General features: G+C 38.6%; 2 protein-coding genes across 3 annotated transcripts in view; one reads left to right on the top strand and one right to left on the bottom strand.

Moving 5' to 3' along the window:
* The window catches only part of col2a1b (collagen, type II, alpha 1b), a 51,771-nt gene extending 39,039 nt beyond the window's left edge, over positions 1-12,732 (top strand). For both annotated transcript variants that reach the window (XM_008408501.2, XM_008408500.2), the window contains 16 exons: positions 71-178; positions 491-544; positions 640-693; positions 1,912-2,073; positions 2,974-3,081; positions 4,470-4,577; positions 5,746-5,799; positions 6,370-6,477; positions 6,865-6,918; positions 7,050-7,157; positions 7,251-7,304; positions 7,459-7,566; positions 9,431-9,719; positions 9,966-10,153; positions 11,532-11,774; positions 11,867-12,732. In XM_008408501.2, coding sequence (XP_008406723.2) covers positions 71-178; positions 491-544; positions 640-693; positions 1,912-2,073; positions 2,974-3,081; positions 4,470-4,577; positions 5,746-5,799; positions 6,370-6,477; positions 6,865-6,918; positions 7,050-7,157; positions 7,251-7,304; positions 7,459-7,566; positions 9,431-9,719; positions 9,966-10,153; positions 11,532-11,774; positions 11,867-12,013 — 1,947 coding nt within the window. In that variant the 3' untranslated portion in view covers positions 12,014-12,732. The remainder of the gene's footprint in view (positions 1-70; positions 179-490; positions 545-639; positions 694-1,911; positions 2,074-2,973; positions 3,082-4,469; positions 4,578-5,745; positions 5,800-6,369; positions 6,478-6,864; positions 6,919-7,049; positions 7,158-7,250; positions 7,305-7,458; positions 7,567-9,430; positions 9,720-9,965; positions 10,154-11,531; positions 11,775-11,866) is intronic.
* A 926-nt stretch (positions 12,733-13,658) lies between these two features.
* On the bottom strand, positions 13,659-22,095 carry LOC103464418 (leucine-rich repeat-containing protein 3-like). Its single transcript, XM_008408499.3, has 2 exons — positions 21,271-22,095; positions 13,659-19,506 (listed from the first exon to the last, which is right to left on the bottom strand). The coding sequence occupies exon 2, from the start codon at positions 19,437-19,439 to the stop codon at positions 18,576-18,578; it is 864 nt and encodes a 287-aa protein (XP_008406721.2). The 5' UTR covers positions 19,440-19,506; positions 21,271-22,095; the 3' UTR covers positions 13,659-18,575.
* Between the last annotated feature and the right edge of the window lie 2,702 nt (positions 22,096-24,797).

Here is a 24,797-nt window from a genome sequence, read left to right as displayed (position 1 = left end):
TTACATCATGCTTATCAAATGCTGAATGTGAGAAAAAGTTTCAGGTATGCACATCCTGTTTTATTCCCAGGGAGCTGATGGCCAGCCTGGAACCAAAGGAGAGCAGGGAGAAGCTGGACAGAAGGGAGATGCTGGAGCCCCTGGACCCCAAGGACCATCCGGTGCCCCTGGCCCTTCAGTAAGTTTCATTATCAACCCAGCTGCTAATCTGCAACATTTAGCTTTGTTCAGATCTAAATGAATGGGGATGTAACCCTAAAGGCTGCCTGACTGCTGCTATAGAGAAAGCAGAGGCACTTCCTGGCATTTATTTTATAAGTGACAATGTGTGCAACCAATCAAGCAGAAATATATTTTTTATCTCTTTGTTGAACATTCATATACAGCAAACACTAATGAACTGTTCCACACCTGCCATGAAACATAAAAATGTTCATGAAACAAAAAAAATAAGGCCATATTCTGATTTACAGTTCTGCTTTGATCCTAGGGTCCTACAGGTGTTTCTGGACCTAAAGGTGCACGTGGTGCCCAGGGTCCTCCTGTAAGTGTCTTTTTGAAAATATATTATTTTGTTGGCTGCTTCGTGTTAGCCTGTTGCTCTCACTTTAGTGATGATACTGTTGTCTACTCTGTTAGGGTGCCACTGGTTTCCCTGGAGCTGCTGGGCGAGTTGGACCTCCTGGCCCCAACGTAAGTTCACCGCTTTGTTCACTCTGCCTCTGCTCATCCACTTTACTCTGTAATGAAAACAGTAGTAATATTAATTACACATAATACAGCGTAAATCCAATCAAACAAACAAGAAAAAAGTATTTAGAAAAAATTTATTTCATAAATAGAAACGGCTAATTTTACAGAAAATATTAAGTTTTCTAACAAGAAAAACATATTCAACTTACATAAAACTCAATTTTGGGGCTGAAAAAAAAATGTTTATAACAAATATGCACAAAAAAAGAAATGGAAACCTTTATTGGTATTAAATCAGTCTACCCCTTCTTTTATGTGTTAATCAGCTTTTTCATAACTCTTCTTATCTTTGATTTGACTTCCAGTCAGAAACAGATGCTGGTCACAATAAACTGCTAATATAAACCTGACTCTGTTGGCGGTATGAATAATTTTGGGTTGAAGTATAGCTTCAACAGGAGTATAGCAGGACGTTCTGTGCCATCTTTGATATCTTGGAGACATTCGTTTCCTGCCTCTTAGGGTAAAAGAGATGTAAACTGTATGCTATCAACATGGAAATAAAAAAATCATGCTATGCCTGCAGATAACATGTCACAGACGGGGCAAGTACAAAGTAAAGATGGGCGGTCTAAAAATAAACCTCTGAAGTACTCCAAAGGTTATCTTCATTAGGGATAACTGACATTTAATAACAACCACACTAAGGTATCTCTCCTAAAAATAAATAACCTTCACTATTATTTGAAATGATTTAATAAAATCTAGTGATCCAGTGATTAGATTAAATGTACTCTCTTTGTTAACGATGCAGTTGTAGATAGTGTGTGTGGTAAGATAGTTTTTGACATGGGCAATTTGAGATAAGCATCAAATGCTGATCTTTACAATATTAGATTAATTTTCCCAGCCTGGTTTGCTATTCTGTAAGTAGCTGTAAAGCATTTACCCTTCCTGACCCGACACCCACACACCACACGCACACGCACACACACACACACACTCACATTGCCAGAACACTTTGTCTAAAGCAGCAGGACTTTCTTTAGATAACTCCTAACAATAAAGTGTGTCTTTGAGCTATTTAGCCTTGTCAAAATGTTGAAGACAACACTTTTTATAGTCGCTGTAAATGGACTCTGTAAACAGAAATATTTATCTGTCAATTTACGCTCAAAATGAGACCTACTTTATATGTTTTATTCAAATGCTTGGTAGGGTAATCCTGGACCTGCAGGTCCTGCTGGCCCTCCTGGTAAAGACGGACCAAAAGGAGTGAGAGGAGACGGTGGACCTCCAGGCAGACAGGGCGACGCTGGACTACGCGGTCCTGCAGGAGCTCCAGGAGAGAAGGGCGACCCTGGAGAGGATGGTCCTCCTGTGAGTGTGCTGCACCTCCTCCTATAAGCACCCAGGAGACAGGCTTTTACATAATGTGGAAATCTGTGACCTTGTTATGCTGAAAATAACACTATGGTTCCTGTTGCACCCACCTACTGTTTTATGTAGGTGCAAGTCTAAAGAGAAACAAATATTTAAATGTATTTCTTTTCTGCATTTTGAGCCACTTTTATGTTGTTCTTTCAAGCCGGACAGCCAATTTTAGCAGTAATGGACACGCTCACCACTAATACACACAGCTGTCAGTGTCCATCACTGACTCTAATAGCAGACTAAGATGTGACGGCACAAGGCAGCACAATCCGGTGACAGTGTAAGAATTGAACCCCAGCCTTTTTACTTCAGAGCTGCACACAAACACACACAAACACACACATACACACCAGTTACAAATAGATGACAAGTTCTGTCAAGATAATGACAGGTTGTGTCCCGAGGGCGGAGTGAGGGTGGGGGCATCCTGCTCCAACTCTGAGACAGTGCTGCATTGAGTCCATCTCTTCCAATAGATTTCATCCTGTGTATGAAATCCTGAGCCCAGCATCAGCACATCAAAGTTTTGTCTGCCTCATGGTGCGTCTCAGCTGTCACTTACAGTCAGGTGTTCAGTGTGAACATGATTTCAGGAGCTGCAAGACATTTTGACAGAGCAGCCTCTGGAGCTGAGGATGACGTAGACCAGAGAGGTGATGGAGAGATTCATTTGCAACTCCGACTGGGAATAAAATATTGCGTCGAGAGTGATGGAAGATATATACCTGTCATGCCTTGGAAGTGACTTATAAGAAAAAATAATGACCAAGTGGCTCAAGATGTGTTATGTGAGAGACGTCTACCACAGTAGTGATGAGTTTTCTGCTGTTTTTATTTTCCACTCAGGGTCCGCTAGGTCCCTCGGGTCCTCAGGGATTGGCTGGTCAGCGCGGTATTGTTGGTCTACCCGGGCAGAGAGGTGAAAGAGGTTTCCCTGGTTTGCCTGGACCTTCTGTGAGTAACATGAAATCACATGACCAAGCACATAGATTCAAACTTAAATTCTACAAGTCAAATACAGATGGAGATGAATAAAGCAAAAAAAACAAACAAACAAAAAAAACACAGACACATATATTAGCTCTTTGGATGCTAAATTTAGAATGTTTACTACCCTTGTATGGATGAAACCACAACTCAGCCCGCATTGCGATTTTAGACATGCACCAATAAAATTTTATGCCAGTTCCTTTTGCTGTGTTTCAACAGACACATAAACACCTTCAAAAGATCTCAAAACTGCTTTTGCAGCAGCTCCTGCAAGGGTGTGCATGTCTCCACAAACACATTGTCTCTCGAGGCCACAGACACACACACAGGCAGACAGTCAGAAGGTGAAAGCATCATCAACCCTGCTGTCACGGCTGTTAATAAATATTAATGAATCTGCCATATGAGCACAATACTGACTGTTGTGGCACTCTGTAAAGTAAATGTGAGGAATCAGCAGATGTGCTCTGGACTGACAATCTGCTGTGTCCTAATTTGATCAGTCAGAATGCATCTCACGTCAACCAGGGCTTTTCCCCTCATGTTTCTGTCCGATGGAGATTACACCACGACATGTGACTGAAGAGCTTTCACTGCTTACATCCAACAATTTTTTGATATATGACATGAACCATGTCCCCTACTTACAACATCTCAGCGGGCATGTCCCCGCCATCAATTATTCACCGGCGTGCATGAAGGGGATTCCAGTAAATCAAAATAAACCCACCAAGAAATGACAGATGGGACTGCAGATTAGGCTTTATGTTTTCCGAAAACATAGCTTTTTTGATCAAATACAATGCAAAGTGTGATTTTTTTTTTTTTTTTTTTTTTTTTGTGGTCAAAGACTAGATGTTACTGTTATAAACTGTTTAAACCCAACAGCTGAGTCCATTTGTATAAATTATCTGGTCTAAATGTGATTGGATTTTGTTTCTATTTTTCTGAATAGACAAAAAATAGAAAAAAGCACAATGCTAAGAATTTTTTTTTTCAAACAATAAAAGATAATGACATGACAAGTAGCAACAGACAAAAATGCTGGAGTTGGTAAATAAATTTTGAATATGTATATAGTTCAATCTTGCACCAAAAGCAGTGAAATTCAGATCCATGGTGAATGTGCAATCACAAGAAAGTGTTGAAGAAAAAAATTATCTTGAGTTTGGGAATCACTCTTCTTTTTTGTGTCTTAGCTATGTACTTCAAATTGAAGATTTATTTTTCCTTCTTTGTTAAAAATACTATAACAGTAAATAATCCGCAGAACTTGAACTAGTGGAAATTTAAAGAGTTGTATTTCTTTTTTCATTTTTCAACATGTAACAATGAGTCTTTATTCCTGTCAGGGTGAGCCTGGAAAGCAGGGAGCTGCTGGTGGTCCTGGAGACCGTGGACCACCTGGACCAGTCGGACCTCCTGGGCTCACTGGTCCTGCTGGAGAACCTGGAAGAGAGGTAAAGGAAAATCACTGACACAAAGCATGTGCTTGATCGAATCAGAAATGAAAATTCAAATTTCAGACACATAATTGAGTCAAAGACTTCTGATTTGACTCAGACTCAGAAGTAAAGGCAGGTTGGTAAGCAGGCTCCATATGCATATATAATCTTGCAAAAGGGATGAAGTTGAATAGTTGAATGTTCATCTTAACTGTGGCTTTACAATAACATCCAGACAATAGAGGTGTGTGGATTGATCCAAAACATCGATAATATCTACACCAAATCGATACCAGTAACAGATCAATACTTGTGTGGTAAGATCAATACTTTAGTTTCAGATTCTGTCTTGAAATTTTATTTTGATTTAATGTAATAGTTTCTCAGCACTACCTCAAAACAGGTTTTGTTTTGATTTGCTCACAAATGATATATATGTTTTGCACTTTATTCATTTAGGAAAAATGCGCATAAATTAGTTTTTTTTTTTTAATCTTTGTTGCTAATCATGTTAATATGTTCTTAAAATAAAATAATTCAAAGAAAATACTACAAAACACCTGAAGGTCAGAAGTTTGATGATATATCAAACCTAAAAATTAAAAGTATCGTTATTAGTATCGATATCGATACCAATATAGATGATACTGGCCACGTATTTACTTTGTATCGGATCAATACCAAAATGTGCAAGCCTCTTTAGACATTACTACATATTTACATTTCTAATGGATTGATGTCTCGTTGTTTTTCAGAGTAATTTAAATCAGCTCATAAGTTTTGAATATTAAATGTTCAAAGATTGCTAAATGTTTGTGCTAAAATAAGAGAAAGAAAATACAAGATTTGAATTTCCAACCTACAACAATGCATTCTTAAAGACAGACTAGATGGCATGCATTTGCAAATGCTCATCAAAGACTTTAGAGTTGACCCTCAAACACTTCAGACTTGACTTTGACTTTGGAAAATATTCTTATAAACATCTCTGGACTGGATACGCAGCTGTCAATCCACTTCCTGTTTCATGTGAGCCATTGAAATTCTCCACACTTTGCATCACTCATCCATTTGCATTTTGTCCTATTACTGTGTTTGGCTGCAGTGGGGCTCATTATGCGGCCAATATTCATTCAGTAGGACACCTGGTTAGAATTAATTACCACTTCATTTTGTCTGACAGGGCAACCCTGGATCTGATGGACCTCCTGGTAGAGATGGTTCTCCTGGAATTAAGGTACAATTATAAGAGGTCAAACCACCTGTGTTGTATGATTTTGTTGTATATTTTGATTTTGATGACAATGTTACACGCCTGTCATTGCCATCAATTCAAAACAAGTCAGAATTGTCAGGGAAATGCTGACAATTCTGCTGGATGAAATCACTTCATCTCTGTCATGTTCTGTGGGTCCTTCCTTGGCAAATTTGAGCAGGATCTACTCATTATCCTGCCAATAATAGTGTTCATACCATACGGAAGAGTTGTTACCATGTAGGGACATTGATTGTATTAAAATAAACTGTAATTGAGACGGAAGTGTCCAAACAATGTTCAATGAAAGTCAAGATGCAAGTTTTGTTTTGAGAGTTTGTTGTTACAAGTAATATTTTTGCAACTTTTTACACCATTTTTTATTTAAGACATTTAAAAATCATATATTTTAGCAAATGAATTCACGCTTGGTGTCTTCGCAGTCTTTATGACACTTTTGTGTAACAAAATTTCCTCAAAGTGGTGGCTGTAATAAGTCAGAGACATTGACCTGGCTGTTGTGATTTCCAACTTGTACTCCTTTCGTTGCAGGGTGACCGTGGCAACACCGGTCCTGCTGGTGCTCCCGGTGCTCCAGGTGCTCTTGGGGCTCCCGGCCCAGTCGGTCCCACCGGAAAACAGGGAGACAGAGGGGAGTCTGTGAGTAATGACTCATGCACAAGCAAAGTCACATGTTTTCCAAAAGCTAGTTTAAAAAATCTACCAAAGCATAAAAGTTTTTTTTATGTTATAATATTTCTGTGAAGCTCATTTCTGCCAGCTGAACATTAACATATTGTGTTACAAGTACAAAGAAGGTTTTCTCAGGTGTTTCATCCCTGATAGACCTTATATCTGTGACATAAATTAACTTTTATTGCTTTTCTAATTTGCATAATATTAATTTAATGCATTTCATGAAGCGTTTGCTTTTTTTAACTGAATTGTATTAGTAATATGTGGTAAAATACTCTACAAAAACTTTGTTACTGGTAAACTTCTTGGCAAGTCAGGTGTGTTAATATGTTTATCGTTTCACTTTATTAGGGTGCCCAAGGACCAGCTGGACCTCCAGGACCTGCCGGTGCCAGAGGAATGCCTGTAGGTATCCTGCACTGATAACTTGGAACAACTTCCAGTCAAACAGAAATGAATATTTATTGTTTATCTTTCTGTTCACAACCGTCATCAACAAATAAGAGTTCATTAGCATGCTTTAAACTTGTTCTTAGGGACCCCAAGGCCCCCGTGGTGATAAGGGTGAAGCTGGAGAGTCTGGTGAGAGAGGTCAGAAGGGGCACAGAGGTTTCACCGGTCTGCAGGGTCTCCCTGGACCACCAGTAAGACGCCATATCTAATCTAAAACATTGCTACACTAGTCCATTGTTTGTTTCATACTTAAGGTCATATTTCCTGTGCTGTCTCTGCATTAGGGTCAACCTGGAGACCAGGGTGCCACTGGACCTGCTGGGCCTTCTGGACAAAGAGTGAGTACAAACCCAACCAAACATGTTGCAACTAAAGCAGTAAAATGGTTTTAAATTGAAAGGAGACTTGTATTTCTGTTTATCCAGCTGAGTGATTAGTCTAGTTATGTTCATGCTTCAGAATAAATAATGTTATCAACCCGTCCTTCTATAGGGACCACCTGGACCTGTTGGTCCTGCTGGAAAGGACGGGTCAAATGGCTTACCAGGGCCCATCGGACCCCCTGGACCTCGTGGTCGTACTGGAGACTCTGGTCCCTCTGTGAGTACTTATAGGAACATCACCCCCTTTTTTGTTTGTTTTTAGCATGTTTTACTTTCCTAACTAACTTCTACAAAATAAAATATATGGCTTCACATGCTTAATTATCTTGGTAAATAGATGTGTATATATATATTTATATATATATATTGACCTCACATTCAAGACAGCGATAAGGGCGATAAATAAATAAATAACCTAAAGAGTGAAGCTTTCTCCATGCAGCCTCATGAGCCCTAATGATGCTGTAAACGCTGCTAGATGCATCAGATCTGTAATTCAGTTCAGTTGAAATTATTTCATACAGCTCCTTTCAAAGGTATCACCACCTCTTGAACTTTCGTGCTGCAGCCACAAACTTCTAAGTATTTTATTGGGATTTTATGTGATAGTTAAACACAAAGTAGAACATGCTGGTGCTACTGTATGGAAATAGGAAAAGAATCCTTACTTTTCATTTTTCTGCAAATAAATGTGTAGTGTGTCATATGAAAAGCTTTACATAAAGACTGTTGAAATTGCATAGAAGGAGAAGAGAGAACGATTTACCCAGCTTCACCTCCGTTCTGCAGCAGGGTCCAGTATGTGCAATTGAACCTTCTTTACACACACACACACGCAGAAATACCATCACTTCCTTTTGCTTGCCTCATGTGCTGACTTAGGTTTTCTAGAATGATTTCTTCTACCAAACACAGGTCACCAAAGAAACACACATTCAAGATCTGTTTCTTCACTACACCATTTTTTACACACATTCTTTACTTCACCATTTTGTTTTTTTTCCATTCTGTAGCATCTGTTTTTTCTGTTATGCTTGTAAGCAATTTCTGTTCAACCCCCTTTCACTCTGGAACTACAAAATAAAATCCAGCACTGTGCAGAATTTAAACCTAACAAGAAAGTAGAGTTAATCTGGGTTTAAGATGAGTAAAAATCCTGCTGTCCTCTGAAGGCCTCAGAGGTTTGATGGAGAACATTTAGTGAACAAACAACCAAAAAACACAGCAGACAAGTCAGGAACATTGAGGAAAAGTTACAGATTGGAATTTCACAAGATTCAAAACATCTCACAGATTGAGCTCTGTTCAATATGACCTTGGGAAAATATATGGCACTACTGAAAACCTTTTCCATCCAGTGTATGTAAAAGTATTTTTGGTGTGTTTTGCTTTTTCACCAATTCTTAAAAATATGATGATATATTCAGAAATATTTCACTGGTACTGGTAACCATATGCATCATCAATCTGAATATATCATGACATGTTGTTTTAAATAACCACTGGCATAAAGTAACTTCGGAAAACTTATCCTTCAGTTGAATTATTTGACTGTAAAAATTCAGAAAAAAAGATGCAACTTAAAAATGATTATGATTAATAATGATTAATAATTATTACAAACTATTTTAAAGTAACTTTTTATGTGCTTTCCCAATTTCTTGTCTTCTCTCCATTTTCTTTCTATATGAAGCTAATTATTAAAGTGTTATTAAAAGACCAATTAGAAGAATATTGGAGATTGAAGCAACTAAATATGTTGCTTGCATTGCTCATTCCTAGAGGGACATCCTAGACAGATAATTGCTCAACTCACAGCGAGAAATGAGAAAAGCCTTTTTGATGTGCTTGTTTTTTTATGTACTGTTTGTTTACCCTGGCAATCAGCAGAAGTTGTTATTCAGAATTGTAGCCTTGCAAAAACCCTCTTCAGAAAATTGTGTAAAATTACATGTACATGTCTTGTTCAAGAGAAGGAAGAAGAATAATCTAGCAGTGAATGAAAAACACAAGGACACGGGAAATCTACAATTACTGAAGTAAAAATAAAATGTGTTCTTACTATCTGAATTGTCTTTCAGGGTCCTCCTGGAAACCCTGGACCCCCTGGTCCTCCTGGACCTCCCGGTCCTGGTATTGACATGTCTGCATTCGCTGGTCTGGGTCAAACAGAAAAGTCTCCCGATCCCCTGAGGTACATGAGGGCAGACCAGGCCGCTGGGAATCTCCGTCAACATGACGCAGAGGTCGATGCCACCCTCAAGTCCCTCAACAACCAGATTGAGAACATCCGCAGCCCAGAGGGATCCAAGAAGAACCCTGCCCGCACCTGCAGAGACCTGAAGCTCTGCCATCCCGACTGGAAGAGCGGTGAGTGACAACACATGAAATTGGCTGAATTGGGGTGAGACAATGAAGCAGACTGGGTCTAGTCTGGGGAAGTAATTTTTTTTTGAAAAATAGGGATTTGACAGAGATCTTGTTTGCTCTAGAAAATATTTGTCTTGTGCTGATTTAGAGTCAGTTTTTACAAGACTATGCAAAAACATGCAAGGCATTCCAGCTGTGCAGAAAGAATGATGTCACCCTGAAGGCTATTGCTCTGTTTTTGTTTAGGTGAGTACTGGATTGATCCAAATCAGGGCTGCACTGTAGATGCAATCAAGGTTTTCTGCAACATGGAGACTGGGGAGTCCTGTGTGAACCCCAAACCCGCCAAGATCCCACGCAAGAACTGGTGGTCCAGCAAGAGCAAAGAACGCAAACATGTCTGGTTCGGAGAGGCAATGAACGGAGGATTCCATGTAAGATCTGCAGCCTGTTTTAGTTTTCTTATAATACGTTAAGTCAAACTTAAAGTGAAAATATCTTTCAAACAGAAAGATATGCTGCTTTAAGCTAAAAAAAAAAGCAACAAGTAAAAATATTTTATTGCTTTACATATATAGATGCTCCACTGCTACAAAACATACATAAGTGTGACTCAGATGTGGTGGCAATGTCCTGACAAGATCCAAATCCAACTCTATTTCATTTATAAAGCACAATAAATAAAACTATTTGTTGAACCACAATATGGTATTGCACTGAAACAGATAAAAATAAGACATAGACAATATTAATGGAATGGCATTGACTATTGCTATTAACGATGAGCTATCCTGAACATTCATTCACACACATTTTCTCAATATAAAAATGAAATGAAAAAGAAAATAGTTCTCAAACATTGGAAACATTGAAAAGCACTTCCTAAGTAATCTTTACTTACTTACTCAAAGAGCTAACTTGGAAACTTTGTTGCTTTATTTAGTGACTCGTTTGACCCCCTCTTGAAAAAGTGTCAACCAGCAAATGTGGCAAATCTTTCTGGTGTTAGTCGCAACTTTTAGAGAGGCTGGTGTAAAAGCATGTATCATTCTTACTCAAGGAGCAGTGGGTGATCTAGAGGGCCCCAAAGCACTTACAGACATCAAAGTCTTCATACATGAATGCCTCCCAGCTGCAATCAGAGCAGATGTTCAGCCACCTGTGTCCAGACTGTGAAAGAGTTATGTATTTGTGTTGTTTACTTTTTACCAGATACAAATCCGAAAGTGCTTTACAATGAAACATATACCACACAATAAGACAAACATTTCACAAAAAATACATAGGTTTCAACATGACTTTACTCTTTTCTCCTACAAAATCGATTACATTATTTAGCTATTTCTAGTTTGTGTAAGGCTTAAAGATCAAAGGTAACTTTTTTTAAGCGTGTTCATAGTGAATTTTTAAAAAGGTAATGTCCCAACAAAAATTTATAACCTCATCCTGACAAAGGTTCTTCATCCTTCCTCCCAGGACACTCGCATCATGCAAAACAGCTGCAAACCAAACATCACACACAATTTAGAGTCACTACAGGACGTTGATAGCTAAATAGCATGGGGTTTTCAATACCTAACACAGACGCCAAGACATGAAACAGCAGCTTTTGTTCAGTTACAAGAAATATGTTGTAAAATTTAGAAAGTGAATATGGGAATCTTGCTGTTAAATATAAAAAAATATGACGAATACGATACATTTTTAGATTTATAATACATGGAATCAAACATTCAAAGCATTAGCTCATTTAAAAACACTAGATGAAGCACCAGGAACATAACCTGATGTGTTATTGTCTGTCCAATGCAGTTCAGTTACGGTGACGACAGCCTGGCACCCAACACCGCCTCCATTCAGATGACTTTCCTGAGGTTGCTGTCAACAGAGACCTCCCAAAATCTCACTTACCACTGTAAGAACAGCGTGGCGTACCTGGATGATTCAACAGGCAACCTGAAGAAGGCCGTCCTGCTGCAAGGCTCCAACGATGTGGAGATCAGAGCCGAGGGCAACAGCCGCTTCACCTACAGTGTCATGGAAGACGGCTGCGCGGTATGCAGTCTTGCTAGTACAGTATTTGTGCTCTCTAGGGGGCAAACCAAATGCTAACAGTTTTCTGTATGGCTTTTTTTCCCCTCCTGCAGAGACACACAGGGCAGTGGGGTAAGACAGTGTTCGAATACAGGTCGCAGAAGACCTCCCGTCTGCCCATTGTGGACATTGCCCCCATGGATATCGGTGGAGCAGATCAGGAGTTTGGAGTTGATATTGGGCCAGTTTGCTTCTTGTAAAGAATGAGCAGCTGCGAAGAGGAGGAAGAAAGAGCGGCTGCTTGAAAAAAATTAAATAAAATGGGAAACGAAAGAGGAGCACGCGTTGGTGAAAAGGCGAGGAAGAGAGAAAAAGAAAATCAAGACACTTTTTTAAAACGTGGGACTTCTTTTCTAAATAAAAAAGTGCTTTCCAAGTTGAACTCGGTAGGATATCTGCACTGAATGGCACCAACAAACTGTCATTTGTGATCCATCCGCAGCATTGCCTTCAGTCATCTCTGCTCCCCCCCCCATGGACCCCCTCCACTCCCTAAACCCTCCCTTTTTCACTCTTTGTGAACGGCAACTCCCCCCCCACGTACCCAATATCTATGAACAAAAAGGAGGAAGTATGAGGAGAGAATAGGAGCTTACCAGGGAACAAGAGAGAACAATGTGTTGGTGTTATTTATTTATTGTTTAGGTTAGACTCCCAGGTGTGGTAGGACTGAGTTTGTTGCAAAGTGATAAAAATATATATATATTTTAAAGAAAAAGAAGCCTCATCCACCAACTTCCTCCTGTTTTATGATCATCCCATTATTCGTGTCACAAACAAATAAAGAATTTATTGTTCTTTGAAACCAAAAATATTTCAGCATACCATAGAATGTGCAGTTGTTCCTGTTTCTCCAACCATAGTGTGTATCAAAATTACTGTGTACTATAATAAAATCAATGGTGCTATTGTTGTAAAACAGTTTTGTATTTTTAAGCAACCTGAGACTTTGATATAGTGACTTTTTTATATATATATATATATATATATATATATATATATATATATATATATATATATATATATATATATATATATATATATATATATATATACTGCTCCAAAAAATAAAGGGAACACTTAAACAACACAATATAACTCCAAGTAAATCAAACTTTTGTGAAATCAAACTGTCCACTTAGGAAGCAACACTGATTGACAACGGGGACCCTCGTCGGGTCAATCAGTGGACAGTTTGATTTCACAGAAGTTTGATTTACTTGGAGTTATATTGTGTTGTTTAAGTGTTCCCTTTATTTTTTTGAGCAGTGTATATATGCATTGAGAGAGAGCGTTCCTTAGAGACCCTTTTGTTCTGGGATTTTGGATTTCACTGTGATTTATAACCGTTCTTACATGAACAAACATGACTGATAGAGTTTTGTAATCAATTTAGTTAGGAATAAATTGATTTTTATTTTTCAAACATTTGATTTGGCTTCTTAAAACTACCTCACAGTAAAAAAAAAAATCTAAACTTTCACAGTTTACAAATATCTTTTCAAATTGAGATAGGTATATTTGGTTATATAATCTGTCTGCTGCCCTTCATCCAGTGTGACCCGCGTCCCCTCCTGCCCCTCACACACCACACACCCTCTGCTTCCATGTACAAACACACACACACGCACACACACACACACACACACTGAGTGTACTTCACTAATGTTCCAGTTTCAACTCCAGCACAGAGGGTTCAAATGTGTGAGGTTGTGTATATTTTTTATTATTAATAATAGAACTATTAATAATAGCATTATTATTATTTTATTACTATGACCATGACTTGTTTTTGTTAAGTTTTAATTAATGTAAATTGGAAATAAATGACAAAAACCAACAGACTGAAGTTGAGTTTTATTGAATTTCCTGTTAACGTACAGTCAAAAATATTCACACCCCAGGAGTACTTAGTTAAATGGTAATCATTTAAATCAATCAACATGTTCTTCTAACTGGAAGTAATAATGTTTTAAATCTGATAGAAAATTTGTACCTAAAGTTAAACATTAGGGTGATGGCACTGAGATCTTCCAACCTCAATCATCTGGAATGTATCGCAAAAAAAAATTGTAGGAAAAAATACCAAAGGAAACATGAAAAGAGCTGTCAGTAGTTACAAGAACTGTTTTATTGCTTAAACTCAGGAAAGGTTTTTCTTTTCAGCTATAAGAGTTGTAAAACTAATTTTTACTTTTTTTTTCTTCATTTACAAAAATCTCTAGTTTTTTGCAGCTTTTAAAACGTTTCCTTCTATCACTTTTATGTATTCTTTATATCCTTTTATGTATCCCAATTTTTTATTATTTGTTTTTATCCTTTTAACACATCCATCCATCTTAAATCAGGCATCTAGAAATCCAACTTATGCTTCCCAGAATCTCTCTCTACGTGTGTTAGAGGGAGATACATTTGATAACATTAGACGTTTAATTATGGGGGAATTCCTCCATCGTCAATCAGCTGATAGTACTCTCTTACTTTAGTAATTCAAATCAATTTAGTTTATTTATATGGCATCAATTCACAACAAATGTCTTAAGGCACTTCACCAAAACAAAAATCATTTCAGTTCAATCACACAGTTGGTCCTAGTTATCAAACAGGCTCAGTTAATTATTCAAAGTAGTTTAAAATGTTTCTAATTTAGGTGGGTTTTTTTTTTGTTTGTTTTATGTTTAGTTTCTTTAATTTGTTCCATAATAATTTTATAATCATGTGATTATGATTAGGGTTATCCTAGATTATATGTAACTAGTATATTTATCTCCATACGTCCAGCCATCTTTTGTCTATACTCATTTATCTCATTCACAGCATCACAGCATGATGCTGCATCGACCGTGTTTCACTGCAGGATGGTTATATACAGACTTTTTTTGGCACATTTATCTGATAAACTTAAATAAAATACACTAACATCAAAGGCCTTCAGATGTCACTGACCAATAGCATCAAGACAGCCAAAAACACACTAAGTTAAATAGCCAAGAGTCTGAAGGTAACTCTAGAGAAACAGCAAATAGCTACCAGTCAGGTGGGTTATGTCACATCTACCCTTCATGAAAGAGTAGTCAAAGAAGACTCATTTCAATTTGCCTCAAGCTGTGTACACAATAAACATGTTTAAGAAGTTGGTCCAGTTGAGAGCAAAATTGAACGCTACGTGTGTAAAATTGAACATCACCCCACCTCCCCCACAGCAACACATGGTGATGGAACCATCATTCTATGTGGATGTTTTTTTTTGAACAGGGGAAAAATACAAGGCTACCCTGAAAGAAGGTTTGTTAGAGGCTGCGAAAAATTGGAGACACATTACGTGTCCTTTATTAGCAGGATAACCACCAGACCAGGGCCAAATTGAGGTGGGTTAGATTTAAGCATATTAATGTAATAGTTAAAACTTGAACATACATCTAATACATCTCAATAGCCTTTTAAATTTTTTGCCAAAAATGCATCATTTTCTTCCGTTTCCCAATTAAGCACACCTTTGTATTTGTCTATCACAAAAAGCTCTACAAAATAAAAGTGTGTGACTTCTTTTGCAAGGCACCGCAAAAGTTTATTTAGATTTGAATCATTTGTTGTCAGGAAACAATAAAGTAAAGCAATGATTCAAACAAAACATCAACATCAATAAATGAAATCCCACAGCTAAAGACTATAACAGGTAGACATATTTAGATTTTGAGATTTGGCTTGTCCAAATCATCAGCAAGCAAAAATTGGTCCAAGGTTTACTCAATACAAAATGTCCATTGAAGGATACAGAAATATGTTGCATGAAATTTAGATGAATGATTTGTGACAAACAGTAAACACCCACATTGCTACACACCCTTGTTTTTTAAAGGTCAGAGTTGTCCAATCTCATCTCCCTTTTAGCCTTTGGTTTACCAACGTGATAACGACTGACTCTAATTTAAAGAGTAGACACAATGCAGCCAGCCTTTTTCTGTGGGCTACAACACATGCACACCACATTTAGCACATCACAGTTCACAGATAGGTGACCTATTCTAAGTTCTGCTTCTGCACCTAAAACTGTCTGATAAAATCCAGGTACAGTTATAACAGTCTGATCATGAATTTGTACACAATTGTTTACATATTAAGCATAAATCAGTCCATTCAATTCCCTATTAATTCTTTATTTTCACAAAGTAAGAAAGAATTTAACAAATTTATGGAAACATTGACTGAAGTAAAGCAGATATGATTTTCAAGATGAACAACTGATTTATTTTAAATAAAACAGATGTATGGCTTCAGTTGCATCCTATTATGTCTGCAACACAAATAATTTGTATTATTATGTAAGCTACATCTAGTTATAACATTATACACAAGACATGAGTTAGAATGAGATTCTCAGGTGTCAAATTCAGAGGGCTGGTTTCCTGCAACTGTTTGATGTGTCTCTTGTCGACACACCTGAGTGCTTGAGGACACAACTGGACCATTATATATATATATTTTTTTTGTTTAGATTTTTTTATGCAAGTAGCATACAGGATGGTACAGGATAACATGAAACCATGTTATCCTGTACCATGGTTTCACAGTATGCTATTACAGGCTGCAGCCAGCTGTTTGACTGACATATTGTTACCAAAAGTTATGGATAAGGTTCCTTCTGTTTGTTCATCATTCCAATTTTTGTCCAACTTTGGGGACAAGAAAAAAATTTGCTGGGTTTCTTTCAACCAGCTTTGTGGCATTTGGTAGCAACAGGTGGGGTTGGGGGGAGAACTGTGTTTCTTCATGCTGGAGAAAACTCTGGCGGGTCAAGCACAATTTCTGGCATCTCATTCAAAATGTTTTGCTATTTTTCAAACCACCCAAAACCTACAATACATTGATACTAATAAATGCAATGCTCTGAAAACAAACAAACAAAAACGTACATAACGCTACACTTACATGAACTCTATTTTCATTCATCTCCCAACACGTTTACTTGGGTGTAATTTGAATGTCAAGACACTTATTTGGGTCATTCTTTTCTTAAATTTATTCATTTTTGGTCAAAATAAATGTGCAAAGAGCATCTGATGTTGTGACATTAATGCAGACGCATAAATTAAGGGAACATAATTTTTATTATGTCAAACCATATTTTGAACCGTTTCTCTACATTTATAATTGCCAATAGGGATTTTGTTTTAGATCTCCTATTGTAGTACATTAGAATTGCATTAATATTTTAAGACAACACTAACATATCCCATTGAGGACGCTGGAGTTATTTGTACAATAAGTATGGTTGCAATACCCTCATGAAAATCAATCAAATGTGGCTGTTAATCCAGTGGGGTTTTAGCTCAATATGTGGAAAAAAATTAGAGAAGAAATTTATTAATTTAGACAGATTTCCTAACATGTTACAACAAAACGTTTGGCTCTTTAATAATAAATGATGTGATTATTTTCTCAGCGTCTTTAAAAATGGAGGCAGTTCTGATAGAGTCCATGTGGTAAACTATGGAGAACAAAAAGCTCCAAATTGAATAAAGCAAATAAAGCATGAAATTATATTTATACATACCGTATTTTCCGCACTAAAAGGCGCACCTAAAAACCTTCAATTTCCTCAAAAGCCGGCAGTGCGCCTTATGATCCGGTGCGCCTTATGTATAGACCAATATTGAGCCACAACAGGTCTAGCAACTACGGTAAGCAGCCGCCAACTTATTTCCCCCAATGTCACTGTGGCTTCTTATGTAGCACGTAAACTCTGGGACCTCTGGCTTTGACTGGTAGAGCTGATGTTCTACAGCCCACAGCCATAAGATAATTAAAAAAACTCTGAAACTTCCATGCCATACCTAAAATCCATGTAGTCACGTTTATCAAGACAATTGTACTTACTTAAATAATCTATGCATTGGTTTTGTTCATTTCATGTTTGAGATCTTTGTTGAATTGTGGCACAATTAGACTCCAGTAGCCCAAACACAAATAGGAACTAAAGCAAAACCTCTAGATAGCAACCTATTTCACTAACTCAGCTCAAAATTTCTTTGTACCAATTATTACGTCTGTTGATATTTTTCAAAAACTGTTTGCTGCAGCGAAAGGACAAAGCACATCCTCTGCAGCTTGTCCAGAGTACGTTTAGATGAGTAGTGTGGTGTTTGTCTAAAACTGAAGGCCTGGTAAGGATCTGTGCAAAATCAGGGCTTTCAAAGAAGGAATGGCCGTGACAGTGCCTAAAAACACCACATACACACACACGTGTATGCGTGCACACACACATACAGATGACTAAAACAGCAGGACACACATCTGAATTTGTACACCTGACAAACACACTCCAACTGATTAGTGCCTTTCAAGTGTTCATTAGGGGTCAGCTGGTCAGCATCTCCTAATTAGAACCTAATGAAAGATAAAGAGCAGAGTACGAGGCATGGAGGGAGAAGAAAAGAGGGGCTACAAAGGGAGACAGAATGTTATTAAGTTCAAAAAGTCTTTCTCCATACGTAGTTTTGTCTCATCTTTACCTGCTGCGCTTTCATAACTTCTCCTCTCTCAGTGCAGAAAGTACAAGTTGAAAAATATGTCAAATTTTGTACTAAAACTGAAAAACAAAAATGTCATAAGAAAATAAATGTTTAGAATAAGAATTTAAAGGAATAATCTGTAAAAGGTTAATTCCCTCCATAGTTGGTAACTTCAGTAACTTCTGTCAGCGTTTCAGAGTCACGTTCCATAAATATGGCATCTGAATGTTAAGTTTCAACAGCATTCAGCTCAGAAGCCCGTGCTCAGAGTGTCTGTCTCTGTAGGGGTCTTACGTGGGCTGGGTAGACTCTTCAGGTACTCCAAATGCCTCCGGGCCTCAGCCTGGTTCTGCCGGACATAGTACACAACGTACACAATGACCATGAAGAACCACACAAACATGGTCACTAGCATGGCTACATCCGTGGTCTTCCTCTGCAGGCTGCAGAAGTTCACCCCGGAGTCCAGCAGCTTGACCAGCGGCTGACCTGAGTGCTCGCCTGGTGATCCCGGGTCCTCCCACCGGCTCCCCTCCCCCACACCCCGCACGGAGCTCTCGCAGATGATCCCGTTCACGGTCTCGGGCTCCAGGTTCAGAGTCTCCATTAGCTCCTGCAGAGTGCAGTCACAGTGCCAGGGATTGTGATAGAGCCGCGTCTTGGCGCGAGTAGACCCAAACTCCTCCCTGCTGGCCTGCCTCAGCTGGTTGTGTGAGAGGTCCAGCAGGCGCAGGTCGGGTCCCAGGTGCCGCAGGGCCCCAGAGGAGAGAGAGTCGATGCGATTGTGGGACAGGTAGAGGTCCCGCAGGTGGACCAGGTGGCTGAAGGCACTCTCTGGGATGTTCCGGATGTAGTTGCGCTCCAGGTGTAAGGAAACCGTCTCTGGTGGGATCCCCTCTGGGATTTCTCGCAGCCCTGCGTCCGAGCACAACACAGTGGCTGTCTCCCAGGCACAGTGGCAGCTGTCCGGGCACTGCGGGGTTGCTTGACCCCACAGGGTCGAGAACAAGAGTGACATGCACAGCCATGAGTAAAGATCCAGCTTTTCACCTGTCCCCCTTCCTCTTCCTCCACTGACGGTGCCACATCTCTTCTCACACAAGCTTGTGCACATCGCCTCACCATATCCCCATGACACACATCAGTTCCCAATCAGACTCAGGCTGTTGCTACAAGAGAACCTGACAGGTTTGGAAAAAAGGGAACAGAGTAAAGAAGAAAATCTGGAAACACATTCAATCAAAATGAGCATGCATGCAGAGGATTATATAGAGGAGAAAAACTTGCATTACAGAAATGAAATGAGCTTAAGATCCATCCAACACAAAAGGGCCTTTATAGAGCAACACTGTCGTGAATCATGCATAAAGCTAATTCTTTGCATGACAAACATCTTGCATGGTGGCTAATCCAGTAATAGCACCAGATTTCTGGAAAATGCACCAATACATTTAACTACAGTGGCTTCCTCTCTTAATCACAGTCTGAGCAGCTGTAATGATAGCCTAAGTGGCCCAATAAGGTTGCAAACCCCTTTTGCATTTCTGCATTAGAAGGACACAAATCATATAATGCAATTATCTCTACTCTACCCTACCTCCTTTCTGTTCTGTCCTTCAAGACCAGAATAAAAGGTATTATATTATCCTGATCGATACATTTTCATCTCATTTACCCTTCTATTCATGCCTCTATGATACCAGGGCTGCTTAATCACGCTGCAAGGGTTAAGCATGCTACGCGCTGTAGAGATGGAGGCTAGAGAGAGAACAATCAATAGCCCAAGCATTGCCTGTTAAGACTATTAAGGACAAGAACATCAATCCTGGATGAATCTCCCAGTGTCAATAAGTGACAATAGTGGGGAAAAAAATCCTCTTGCTGTAGTCTTGGTGTTACCATCTGCTCACCACTCATGAAACTGGAAGGCAAAATTTAAAAAAACAGAAACAATGTGCAAAACACTGCAGATTATGGTAAATATTTAATGTGAGTTAAACTATTTCCAATTGAACAAGCCTCATATTTGCATGTTGTTTCGTTTCATTTGTCTTTTTTTAGTCTGTCTATCTCTGTAGACATTTTTCACTGCAATTTTCTCTGATGATTCAACCTGATGTTTCCAGAGCCGCTTTGTTTTTCTGAGGCAAGTGCATCCTTCCTGAAAATTATGTTTCTATAGGACAGGAATCACAAGAGACTGCTTGAATTTGATTACAAGAATACCCTCTTAAATGTCAAGCACCCTGTGTTTTCATAATAAAATCAAAACTGTCATGCGTCTCTAGTCTCCACTGGAAATAGAAAGAATATGCTTAAAGGCTGGAACCTCAGACTTTTTAGATTGCCCTAGATCTGTCTGATATGCTCAAATTAAACTGGTAAAAAGCCCAGTAAGTCCAGTAATATTAGGTGGAAATTTCAGGCACTCTTCATGATTTTCATTGATATACTGAATTAATGTATGCAAATTTCCAATTAGCAAAAAAAAAAAAAAAATCACATGATGCATGAAAAATAATGGGAATGAGGACAGTAGGAAAAAGAAACGAGCAAAAGAAAATACATTTCAATTATGATTTAAGTGTTCTGAATGTTATGTGTAAATTTTTTAGTACTAATAGGAAGTTAGATGAGTTACAGGCAGTTTTTCTTTTTGTTATATTTCCAATTAAAGTTTATTTAGTTTTAAACCCCGTTAATGAAACTGCCATAAATGGTTCTGATCAAAATATTCCAGTGTTTTCTTTTTGTTGGGTGCTTTGTAACTTTTTCATGCATAAATTATACATAAAATACGCCATTTATAATATAACTAATGTTTCCAGAAAGCGTTTCTCTACACTATAGACTTTTTGTTAAATGAAAGCCCAACACAGCGGCCACTGTACATGTGGAACACATTTTACGCACACAACACACAATGTTCGGCAAAACTATCTTACCTTTAAAATAGTTTAATATGAAGTTTGATTCCATATGGTGGATGAAAGCGGGGTTGATTTCGGACTCCGTTTGTTGTTTATATTCGCTTTTCACCAAAATCCTCCTTTTCTGTGTGGATCCATGAGTGGAAACGCTGCGCTCCGTTGCCCACAGACGGCTCCATCTCGGACTGTCTCAGCGACGGAGACAGTTTTAGCTGTGAAGATGTGGGGCAAACTCTCCCTCCTCCTCCTCCTCTTCTTCCTCTCTCTCTCTCTCTCTCTCTCTCTCTTTCTCTCCCCGAGAATAGGTGTTTGTAAAAGGTAAATCCAAACACGGAGGGTGTGCCCTCATCACCTCTCCTTTCCCGCGGCATCCATCTCGCTTTTCTGAGAACACGCTACCTCCATGAGCTATTAACTTAATTACCTTTCGCTATAATTAGATTCTTAGAATAAGTCTTCCAGAAAAGCTGAGTGAATGGGGACAGGTACACACAGAGATAGGTTAGAAAAAGACTCCAAATAAATAACAGGATCGCATTTAATCTAAGCTGCACACCGCGAAGTGGCGGCCACCTCATAAAAGCCTTAGAATAAATTACTTTTTATTGCAGGAACACATACTTACACTGAAAAGTTAAACCGAACCTCATTGGAGAACAATTAATCTGTGGAATGTAATGTAATAATTATTTTTAATAAAAGCACTAGCAGTGATTGCTACCCCTGCAGTTACGCTTTGTGCAGCCTCTCCTCCCCCCTTTGTCATTAGAACATAACTCACTCTTCTTTTTCAACATTTCACAAGGTGGAAGCAATGCACAGAGAGGGAGAGATCTACTCCTCTTTGTGCAATCTCTATAGATCATTCAGAGTCCTGGGTCTTCTCCTTTGCTCTGCTCTCTTCAGCTCAGCAAATAGGTTTTCCTCAGGATTTATGCCTGTGGACTGTGATGGGGAAAAAAAGGTTGATTTTATACTAAGTCAACAGGGAACCATTTCTGTGCTCTAATGGTCATTTTAGATCACAGAAGTCCTTGTGGTGACCTATTTTCACTTTCCTGAAATATGTTTTGTTTAAAATGTCCTTGGATTGAAGAGTTGCATTCATGCTATGGACTTTAACAAGAACCTTTGGCAGAAAGACATCCTTACATCCTCACACAGCCCCCATCATAGTTAACATGTGGCTTTTCCACACTTCTCCTACATAACAGATCCACCTGGAGTTTAGTCTCATCTGACCAAAGAACAGTTTTAGTTGAAATCCCAGTTGAGTTTAGCAAAAAAACGTATTTTCCTTTTTTTGTTTAATTCCTTAACAACCAATTAGCATGTAGACGGTGCCAAATAGTTGTGGTGGACATTTGATGACCCCAGGATGCCGGTCTCTAACTGGTTAACTCTTAACTTAACATCCTTCCCACTGTGTAGCTTAAAAAGTAGGGCATATTTTTAAAAATGCCCTATTTGAAGGGATCACTGGGGTGACACCAATGGTATCATTGGTGATTTTGCTTAAGTCAATTATTTCTTAACTGTTTTTTCCAGACTCAGTACATGTGCTCGAATTAAAACCTTGATCTTTAGAGTTTCCTCTTTTTTCCCCCAATCTTTGCTAATCTTTACTATTTGCTCCGGTGATACTTTTAAGACATCTTCACCAGCGTGCCAGTAAATTAATCCAGAAATATGCTGTATTAATTTCTTCAGTTTCTTCCTATTTGACTTGAGCTGTCTGAAACTTTCTAACTTAAAGCAGAACTGAAATATGTCACTCAAGGTGGATGCCAAGTTGAAAGGAAAACTTTTATGACCTGTAAGTGATGGACTGCCTCCAAAAGGATGAGTAACAAATCAATATAAGACTGTCTTGAGTGATTACTTTCATTCCATGATGACAAATATTGGTCCTAGTGGGATAAGCCTCTTCCAGGTAACTGAGCCAGTTAATTTAAAAGAGGGAGTTTTGTTAATCCTATGTACTGACATACAATCTTATCTGGAGAGTTTTTGACCCAAGCTCTATCTAAAGCTATCATCAAACACTAACGGACGAAATAAACATTTTCAGCAATTAAACAAATGCTACCAATGTTTGTAACTTTCAAGGCAAAGAAAAACTCAGGTCAATAAGATTGGATGTTGGCACGTGAAGAATTAGGGTTTTATTCTAATGTTGAATAGACTTTACGCAAATCTCAAATTATTACAGTCAGCAGAAAATGTTCATCCACTGCTTTTTCTTGTTGCACATAATTGTTAAAAGTGAGTACTATTTCAATTCTCTAATGAAATATAGTAATCAGTGATTAATTCCAGAGACTCACTGCTTGACCTTTCCCATCATGATGCAGCCACCACCATGCATCATTATGACTCATACTGCAAAATAGTATAAATCAACTCCAGAAAGATAAATCTGAATAAACTAAAACCTATGGGTTTTTTTTTGCCTCTTAATAAATAAAACAAGTTCTTTCACAGCACACGTCACACTGTTAAGGAAAATATTGAAGGCAATCACAGCACAGCTGTGCAGCCTGATAGAGTCAAAAGAAAATAAGGAAGATGTGGCTCTTGTAATCATTTCTTGTTTTGTCCTTGTTTACTACTGGAGGTCAAACAGAGAGGGGCCTAATTCGTGGCAGTGTACTGAGAGCCACTGTATATCAAGTTGAAAATGAAGATCGACATGGACAGGCAGGGAGGCAAGTGCACTAATTTACAAACACAAGGGACACCTGGCAACCTTGAGTTTCACAGACATCGTCATGAAATAACCACCTGAATAGCGAAAGCTTGAAACACGTGCAGGTGTACCAAACAGAACAATATACGTACTGCAGAGAAATATTATTTAGGGGGGTGTACTTTAGTCCAAGAGGTCTGGGGTTTCTTATCTTTTACAGCAGTAAGTGTATTGGCCCTTCAACAGGAGAGCCCTCAGGGGGAAGAAGGACTGATCTGACAGTCGGGATGGCTCCTCAGACCCCTCATCCTCTCCCCAGCATGTCCCACTTCCATCAGCCTCCTAAAATCTATAGCAATTCCACCCCTGACTAGAATAGTACAGAGTGCTGTGACACCAGTTCCTCCTTCCTTCTGCTTTACATATTAATACTGGAGAAAACTGTGCCCTTGATAGGATATTGCCTCTGTTTCCCAGAGTGAAGGCTGTGGACAAGCTGAGTTTGTATGTTTTCAGTCAGAAAACAAAAGGGTACATAATGAGGAAGGAAATAATGGCAGAGAGAGAAAAAAAAGTCTATTTTTCTGGGTTCCTGACTGAGAATGAAATCCATGATGACGGGTGAGAAGTTTAATTTTGCAGGAGGAAAAACAGAAATGAAAAAAAAAGAAAAACCTAGGGGGAAAAAAACGGCTGAAGCGGGAACACGAAGTGTCTATCTAGGATGATCTGTCAAGGAGAGCCTCTAAAAGATGTACATGCCTATGAGCAGTCTGCTGCTGACATTGTTGACAGTGTGAAGTCTTCTGGAAAACCCGGCTGCAGTGAAGTGAAGCCGTTCAGCATCATCTGT

The sequence above is a fragment of the Poecilia reticulata genome, chromosome 5 (genome assembly GCF_904066995.2).
Source record: "Poecilia reticulata chromosome 5, P_reticulata-male-v2, whole genome shotgun sequence".
Lineage (NCBI taxonomy): Eukaryota > Metazoa > Chordata > Actinopteri > Cyprinodontiformes > Poeciliidae > Poecilia > Poecilia reticulata.
Note: the sequence above shows the minus strand (reverse complement) of the source record. Positions and strands in the feature narration are given on the sequence as shown.